The sequence below is a fragment of the Triticum aestivum genome, chromosome 6B, assembly GCF_018294505.1.
Source record: "Triticum aestivum cultivar Chinese Spring chromosome 6B, IWGSC CS RefSeq v2.1, whole genome shotgun sequence".
NCBI lineage: Eukaryota > Viridiplantae > Streptophyta > Magnoliopsida > Poales > Poaceae > Triticum > Triticum aestivum.
The window spans coordinates 666,573,183-666,582,269 of record NC_057810.1 but is presented as its reverse complement, the minus strand read 5'-3'; the positions used below and the strand labels follow the sequence as shown (position 1 = coordinate 666,582,269).

At 47.9% G+C, this 9,087-nt stretch overlaps 1 protein-coding gene across 1 annotated transcript; it reads right to left on the bottom strand.

The window, feature by feature from the left end:
* Window positions 1–1,085: 1,085 nt before the first annotated feature.
* LOC123138918 (protein DETOXIFICATION 19) lies at window positions 1,086–7,834 on the bottom strand. The gene is made up of 7 exons (XM_044558768.1): window positions 7,352–7,834; window positions 2,516–3,060; window positions 2,322–2,408; window positions 2,174–2,230; window positions 1,858–2,096; window positions 1,575–1,693; window positions 1,086–1,439 (listed from the first exon to the last, which is right to left on the bottom strand). The coding sequence occupies exons 1-7, from the start codon at window positions 7,625–7,627 to the stop codon at window positions 1,311–1,313; spliced, it is 1,452 nt and encodes a 483-aa protein (XP_044414703.1). The 5' UTR covers window positions 7,628–7,834; the 3' UTR covers window positions 1,086–1,310.
* Window positions 7,835–9,087: the final 1,253 nt, after the last annotated feature.

The following is a 9,087-nucleotide window of genomic DNA, read 5'->3' as shown; positions in this document are numbered from 1 at the left end:
CGAAGATACTCAACGGCATAATCAGACGGAACCCCATACGCAATCACCCGCATAGCTGCCAAGAATTTTGATATGCACTAAATCCCTTCAAGCCCGCAGCATTTCTTCGTTGCGTAAAATACCGACAATTGGCCTCGAGGCTTGAACAAGTCTAACAAAAAGGGATCGGTGCATTCGGTACCTTCTCCGGAAGAGGTGAGGTGGATACGTTGGATTCTTCGTGAAGTAGTCTTGCATCAACATCTCGTACCCGAGATGGCGATTCCGAGGGATGCAAAGACGCCCGACGGTCAATCCTCGCCGCCTCTTTTGGTTCTCGTCTTCGTGCTCCTTGACGGCAAGAGCCATCATTAATGTTTGCTGTCGTAAGTTTGAGAGCATCATCTCAACATCCAAATCATCCGAATCAGACAAATCGGAGAGGAGAAATTTCTCGCACGGGATCAATTCCATCTACATGAACGAGGAGCACACGCCGCGTCAACCAACCGGGCTCAAATTCCATCGACACGAAGCAAAATAACACTAACCGGCGGCGACGAGGTGCATCTCGAGGGCGGTCGATCCCCGGCGGCGACAGCGATGAGGGGCGGCTCTTCTAGCCGGATCCGCGCGGGCGGTGAGGCCTAGCGGTGGTGAAGGGTGCAAAAGGCCCTGCCGGTGCGATTCCGCCGGCTGATTTGGCCGGAATCGGTGGTGGCGGACGGGCGGAAGCTGTGGCGGGCGGCGGCGGAAGGAGGTGGGGAAAGGGGCGCGGGCTGAAATGTCCCTCCCGCCAAATGCTTCACTGCGATATGGGGCACCGCATGGGCGAGGCGGAAACCCGCGAATACGCGGGTTGGGGCCGAGTTGTTGCCGCGCCCCTCAAAACTTTTTGCGGGCTGGCCGCGTTTGCGGGGTCTGTTCGGGCGGGATTTTCCGTGCCGTCCCGCATTTTAACGGTTATTTGGCGGGTTGGGGCCTTTTGCGGGGTCTGCTAGAGTTGCTCTAACAACTTCGCATTGACGTCCTTGATATATTTGCGCCCTTGAAAATATGAACATCCATGGGTTCGGTTGGGAGGATGGAACATCCACGTCCCGGTATGTAGGTTTCTCCTGTACTCTTTGGTTAATTGCCATTACAGGTTCCATCTGTTTCTCGACATATATTCCCTGAACATACACGGTCAAAAAGCTACTCCATCCGTCCCATAATGTAGAATGTTTTTTTTTGGCACTACACCTTTCTCTTCAAGCATCGTACGCCCTAGCCATCTCACAAAAACCCCTATACAGCTACAGGTGCAAGCCATGAACGATATTTATCGATCAAGCGATGTAGTTGGCCTTCTCTTGCTGCATCGCATCCACGATCTTGGACCATTTCGTGCGGGCGGTGATCACCACCAGCGTGCTGGTCTGGCAAGTCAGCCCGCAGATCAGACCCGACCATAAACCCTGTAAATAAAGTACATGGTCTGTTGAGTGCTCCAGCTCATTAATTACTTATATTTCAGAGTGGAGTTTGAGCTGCTTGCTGTCCCACATTCCGCAATGGCAAGGGCGAGAGCTCTTAATAGGGTAATTAATTACCGTGGTGTAGAAGTTGAGCTTGAAGGCGAAGAGCATGGCCAACGGCATGCCGATGAAGTAGAACGCCACAAGGTTGGTCATCGCCGCCAGGTGCTGCCATCCGCAGCCCCTCGCCACCCCTGTTACATGCAAGCCATTTTATTTGTCAATTTGTGGAAATGTTTAGCACTAGCAGCGGCATTCCAGTCTATGATTTCGTGTCCGTGATATGAAACTATGTGTTCGGTGCAGGTAAGTGATTCTTGAAGATTGGTTTAGTAGGTAGCGGATGGATCTTTCTCACCTGACAGTACGCCCTGCGCGGAGTCGAGCACGATGGAGATCATCAGGAGCGGGGTGATGGCCGCGAATTCTGCCACAATCACCTCGCTCCCGCTGAAGAGTCTCGCCCAAAGGCCATGGCCGAAGCCCAGCAGCAGGATGAAGGAGAAGGCGAGGAATATTGACAGCTTGAGCGTCACTGCGACCGCATTCTTCGCCATATCCACGTTCCCGGCTCCGATCTCATTCGACACCCGGGTGCTGCAAAATGTGCAAACAATGAAATAACAGGTCATCGTGCTTACAGCGACAAAGAAAGAAGTTAAGATCATACATACCTCACAGCGGCACTGAATCCGTAGGTGATCATGTAGGCAATCGCCTCCGTGCTTGAGCTGCATTTACAAGTTGAAGAAGTCAACATGATGGAACAATATAATGCTTCTGAAGCTCCATCGGACTGACAGTATTCAAGAATAAACGTACCACATGGCGATCAACGACGTGCTCACTGTGGAATTCGGTAGCAAGCCCGCGATAAGAACCAGAAGCTCAAACGCCCAGTACTCCAAGCTGCACGCACCCAAGAAACTCAAAATCAATAATGGGAAGTAATACATCCGTATCTAGACAACTCTAAGATAAGTAATTTGGGACGAAGGTACTGTGTATGTACCGACCAAACCATGATGGCGGAGGGCGTAGCGAGCTTGATCGTCGGCATCACGTAGTTGAACGCGTCGGTGGAGAAACCCTTCCACGTCTCGCTAAACTCCTTGGACCGCATCACGTACCCAAGCAGCATCATGCAGGAGAACCATAGGGTGATGGAGATGGCGGCGGACGCGCCGACGAGGCCGAAGCCGAGAACGTTCACCAGAAGGTGGTTCAGCGCGATGTGGAGCATGAATGGCACCACGGAGCAGACGACGAGCGGCAGGACGATGGACTGTGTCTGCAGGTACCGTATAAGGCACTGCAGGAAGGAAAAGGCGAACAGACCGGGGATCTGGTACCGAATGAACACCGCGGCGGCGCGGGACACCTCGGGTTCTTGACGCAGGCATAGAAGCAGCGGCTCCGTGAACAGCCACAGGACGGCGATGACCATGGACACCACCGCCGACATGATGAGTGACGACTGCAGGTATAGTCCTAGCATGCGGTACAGTCGAGCGCCGTAGGCCTGCCCGCATAGCGTCTCCAGGGCGCCGCTCATGCCGGTCTGAAATGTCCAACAACTTTGGGAGTTAGGATGCAATGCGACGATGTTCAACTGCAGAATAAGTTATGGACTCATTGGGTCCATCCATTCGTAAGTCACACATGGATTTCTTTTTGATGTAAGCCACTTTTTTGACCATGTTTTACTCTAGTTTTTATCTTTTACTCTAGTTTTATTTTTCTCTATTTACATATGCAGTTGCACAAGTTTTTCGTCGTCAAGTACAGCATGTATCTACCTTCTCCACAAAAGTTAATTAAGTAGGTGAATGATCTCCCTTATTCACTAGTGTTAGTTAACGTATATGAGCATTCACTTGATTGAAATTGCAGTATGCATGCATAAAGAGTAATTGTCTAGGTAGTATCCATGCATGCTTGTAGAACAAATTAATTTGAACGTCCAAGAACGGGGGAGAGGGGTAGAAATAAACACACAACTTGCAAGATAAATTATGTTGTGACTCGCTTATAAACAGATGTATGATGCCAGCGGTTACCTTTTTTCTTTCTCGGCACTGTTTCGTAATATGGAAGAACAACTTTATAGTAGTGTAACTTTCGAACAAAAATATGATTTGCACACACATTGTATGGAACTTGCATTTATAAATCTAACGTCGTACTCAACGTTCAAATAACATAATAAGAATGTGGAGATTAATCATCTCTCGGCACACTCAAAGATGAATTGCATGTCTTGTCGGTGGCGTTGCCTCAATATCACTCTCACGCGTGCATCCACAAGCACATATACAGATGCATGCACCTGTACACCAACATGCCACACACACACACACACACACACTCTTAGCACACACACATAGTGCATGTACACCCACTCGCACTGGCACACTCTAGAACACACGTGCATGTGCACACACTAGAACACACGTGCATGTACACACACTGGCGCCCACACACAAACCCAACACACATTGAGAGGTGTGATTCTGGACCATGGTCCACCTACACCCACCCTCGGTGCCGTCCGATTAATACTTTTCATGGGGATACGAGCCAGTTTATCACTCAAACTTCAAAGATTAAGCTAATTCTAGAACAGTATGGGGGACCATGGCTATGTCATTTCTTTTCGGAATCTACGTGGGCCCAAGCAGTGCCCCAATGTTGATTCCCCTCATGGTTGTCCCGTGCAAATAAACCAATTAGTATATTTTTGGATATTTATTTATAGAATAACTACAGTGCACGCATGGTACATCGATGTTTGTATGCGTGTTCATGTTATTTTTTCATGCAAAAAGGATACTTTTGTGTTCTTGGAAGAAAAAACTCATGTGCTCTCAAAAAAAATAAAGATTTCACGTGCTTTCACATAACTATCTCTATCCTGTTGTTGCTATGATTTTATTTTTCAAGAAATTACTCAAAAGATATAGATGACCCAAATAACCATGTTGATGTACAGACATGTAAAAAGAATAACAATGATGTTGCGGATAACAAGGCAATACAAAATGTTGAACAGTGAGAAATCTAATACATGCACCGATGCAAAGTTTCTATTTTATTTCCTATGGCACTTGCCATGCAGTAGGTTTATTAGCAACACTAGGGCTGTAAAACCGCGGTTGATGATTCTTGCCATAAAATATAATAGACATTAGGCTTAAATTCCCAAATATGATGTACCGCACCGAGTATAGGTGCGGCCGAACCATGGTCCCAAGCAACATTACTGACACACATTCACCCGCAGGCACAACAAATCAGGACGGAGCGAGTTTGGACCGCAGATCACCTCCAAAAAAAAGGGTGGCCAAATTGTAGGTTTTTGTCGGTTTTGTAGGAGGGAGCCGGAGACTACCACCCACATTATGTTCATGTGCCGTCGTTCCATCCACATTGAGAAGATGTTTCGAGATTGGCTTGGCCTCAACTTTTTGAATGCTGAGAATCGGGCCAACTACAGCTCCGTCTCAAAGTGGTGGTTCGCAGTCACTCTCACCCATCGGGCGGCCAGAGTAAAGCCATGGCCACCCTTATCATGCCCTTCTCATGAGAGATTTAATTTGAACAAAAGAAATGTGTATGTCTTCCTCAACCATTTCTCGGTGCTGCTTATCATTGTTGCTAAAATTGGAAAAGAAGGCGAGGACGTGTCCTCTTATAACTCTCTTCTTAATAATCAATCAAAAGTGGTACTAAGCTTTTGCCCTCGTTTTTTAAGAAAAAGTTTAGAAGCGCCCTATAATCCGGACAGAGGGAAGTACGTACGTACCTCTCAAAACGAAAATCCACGGTTTCTAGAGAACATGTTTAGAAAACTAAAAAAAATGCGGGTCTATAAAACCACATTATTTACAGCAAAACACACACACACACACACACACACACACACTATTGGTAGATGCAGCGGCAATGATTCGACGGACTCGTGGCCGCACATGTACTGAAAAGTCCTGGATCCCGACTATGGAGAGACTTGGCTAATTTACGTCATTGACCATGTCACCCAGCAGGAGTTGATCGGTTACTTTACTTGCAGCACGGCATCGAATTAGACAAAAGTAGTGGTTAAGCGCATCAAGCGCAAGAAGGGTGGGTGGATCGAGACTCGTGAGTCGTGAGACTGGTAGACCGATTGCTTGACAACTCCGTTGCCATCCCCCACGGAGATATTCGTGCTTGGACCAGATCGAGACGACCTCTTCCTTCCTAGCTCAAGACTGAAGACTTGGCCTCCCCTGTGTATATATGTTTACCACTTCTCGGAATTTATTTGACCTCGTTCGATCCCCTAGTCGACGCATGTAGGAGTATATGCAGACACGTCGCCCATGCACGCATTCATGCAGCCCGGACCGGGTGGCGTACGTGAGGACCAGCCGAGCCGAGCCACGGCAATCATGCAGACACGACACGTCGTCGATCGACTCCCACAGAAACAGAATACAGTCGTACCGACGTTCGTGTCAGTCCAGCGATGCCCGGCAGCCACAGGCAATACTGTATAACTCTTCTTCCTCTGCGGGCCAGGGCCACGCAGACGACGTAACTCCTCGTGTCAGTTTCTTGTTGGCAGCTGAGCTACACGATTTCAATGCGACGGCTACAGTTTCTGCAAATAGCTAGCGCCTCCTGGGCCAAGAAGAAAACGTACGTTGGCATCATGTGCGTTTTCTGGTTTTGGGTTGGGTGGATTGGGACTTGGAGAGATGATGGCCGATCAATTGTTTCATTTCCCCAGCAAACCCCCTACTGATTATTCCAACTACATGCAATGCACATTAATTTAAAAATATATTGAATACATGCGGATATTAAGTAGGATATTATTTGCGTGTTATTGTGTGATTAGCACTATATTTAGCATGAAATTAACTACACGCTAAACATGTTGAGCGCTCGACATTAAAATAGTCTAGGTTGTTGGCTTGGCATGATTTGATGACCGAGATTAATTGGATCTGGCCGAGTCTTTTTATATTAAGTATTAGTATAGATATAAATGTTCATGCGGATATATTTGGTGTACTCATTACTTGTACTCTAGCTAGTACTATATCCTTATAACAGCTTGCTAATATGAAATTAATCAATGGAATGAGAGCGTGGAGCTAAAATGATATGGTACCGTACGTAAGGTCAACCCGCCATCTAGCACGAGCGTTGATATCTCATCTGATCACTCCGGCTAGGGCTAGTGCCACGTTAAATAATACACATAATATCTATATATCTTTTTCTGCGAGTAATATCTATATCTATCTTTAAAGATGTCACCTCATCAAGTCCACGCTCTTCTCTCTCTCCGCCTAGAAAACAATTCAGTGCAACTTGATTTCGTGTGGACGTCCAATTATATTCATCCAACGGCTCCGTGTCATCTTCCTCCTGATCTAGCCCTCTTTCGTTTCCACCGCTCCCATCTCCGATGCAGCCCCCACCAAACCTCCTGCTGCTGCCACCACCGGCCGGCGGTGCTTCGCCCCCTCCCTCGTCCCTCCACCGGCCTCCTTTCCTGGCGCCGGCAGTCCACCCTACACCCCCAACGGTTAAGCCCCGGCCTTCCCCTCACTGGTCTCAACTCCGTGTCATTCATGGCTTCACCCCTCGCCTCGCCGCCGTCCATTGCTGTGTCCCCATTCTCGCCTCGGAGCTTTTGAAATCCTCTGACCGAAATGCATTTTCAGGTAGCTTTCATATGGCAAACGCGTCGCAGTCTCCGTGTCAAAATTTGGGCAGAACTACGCAGGCGATCGATCTAATCGAACTTGGACAAATTAAATCAAGAGCGTTTGGTAGCAGCATGCAGTAGTACGTACCACGAAGGCGTAGCCGGTGACGGTGGCCCAGGAGTTGCCGAGCGTGGCGCCGGCGAGGTGGACGTCGCCGAGGTGGCCGGAGAACATGACGGACACCAGCGGGATGCCGTAGTAGGACATGTTGGTGAGGACCATGGGCACCGCGAACTGCAGCTGCGCCCACGCCTCCTCCGTGTCGATCAGGCGGCGCAGCCACGCCGGCGGGCAGCCGCAGGGCCTCTTCGCCTCGCCGCCCTTGCCGCCGGCGGGCTCGAGCAGCGGCGCCGCCGAGGACATGTCGGCCCCGCGAGCGCGCCGCACGAGAGGGGAAGGAGAAGGAGCTGCGTTAGTTTTGTGGGAGGTGTGTGGTACCGCCGCCACCGATGGCGATCGAGAAGATAGCGAGCGATGTGGAGATTGACCCCGTTTTTCTGTGCGGCGTGGGAAACGGGTGGTGGCGTGGAGAACTGGAGAAGATCGGGCAGCGCACTACACATTGATTTTGTATTTTTTCTAGTGTGCGGGTACAGGAAGATTTCAAGGTGCCTGCGCATAGCACGGTCGGGGTAGGGGTGGTCTGCTGGTGGGTTGGTGTTCCAAATCAATGATACTAGTTTGAGTTGTCAAAAAAAAAATTAATAGGTTGAGTTGTACTTTTTTTGATCAAAGAAGGGTTTTCCCCTTTCAATTTTCATTACTGAAAACCAATCTTACAAAGTTCAAAGGACGAGTAGCAGAAAACAGAAACAGGTTCTAAGACGAATGAGAACTGGCCAAAAGGACCAACACAGGCCCAGCATGAAGAAGGTCCATCAACACAACTAAACAGAGTCATAGACTTAACAACTAGTGACTAGCAGGCACAAAAGGACTTGGAACAGCAGCAGAAGATGAAGGAGTTGCAGCCATCATCCAGGGGAGCCTCGCCACATTGATTCGCCATCCCTGCCCAGCTGTGTACACCTCACTTGCTGCCTGTTCTAGAACTCTTGCCCCCAGTTCCAGCATTTTTTTTGGTGGCTCCTTTGTCTGCAAAATGGACCAATCAAGCAACCATCGAACCATTAGTTTGATTATCTGGAAAGGATCATTAATCCTTTTTCTCTCAAAGACAATTGCATTTCTACATTTCCAAATTGCCCATAATAAAGCAGAAACCCCTATCATCACCATTTTCTTGTCTTCTTTATTGAATTTATTAATCCACCCCCCAAAACAATCTTTGACACTTAACGGACTGGACTTCAGACCACAAACGCATCGGACCAAACTCCAAAGCAGAGAGGCCGCAGAGCATGTGAACAACAAATGATCAATTGATTCATCTTGTCCACAAAACACACATTCTTTCCCTCCTTTCCATCCTTTTTTGAGTAAAACATCCCTAGTCAAAATGCTCTTTTTATTCACTAGCCACAAGAAGACTTTTATTTTAGCAGGAACTTTGATTTTCCACAAATATTTCTGTGGAAATTTCACCCCTGATGTGATCAATTCCTTGTATAAAGATTTAACAGAAAATCTTTTATCAGCAGTGAGGGTCCATTCAATCTTATCATTTCCTCCATTCATTTTAATTGTTTCACATCTACTTTTCAAAGCATTCCACAACCCTAAAGTTTCTCCATGCAAAGTTCTTCTAAATTTAAAACTTTTCCATCCTTTTTGGATGGCCTCATACACAGTAATTTTATGATCAAAGCAGATGCCATATAATCTAGGGTAGGCATCTTTTAGGGGCTTGTCATCCACCCAAG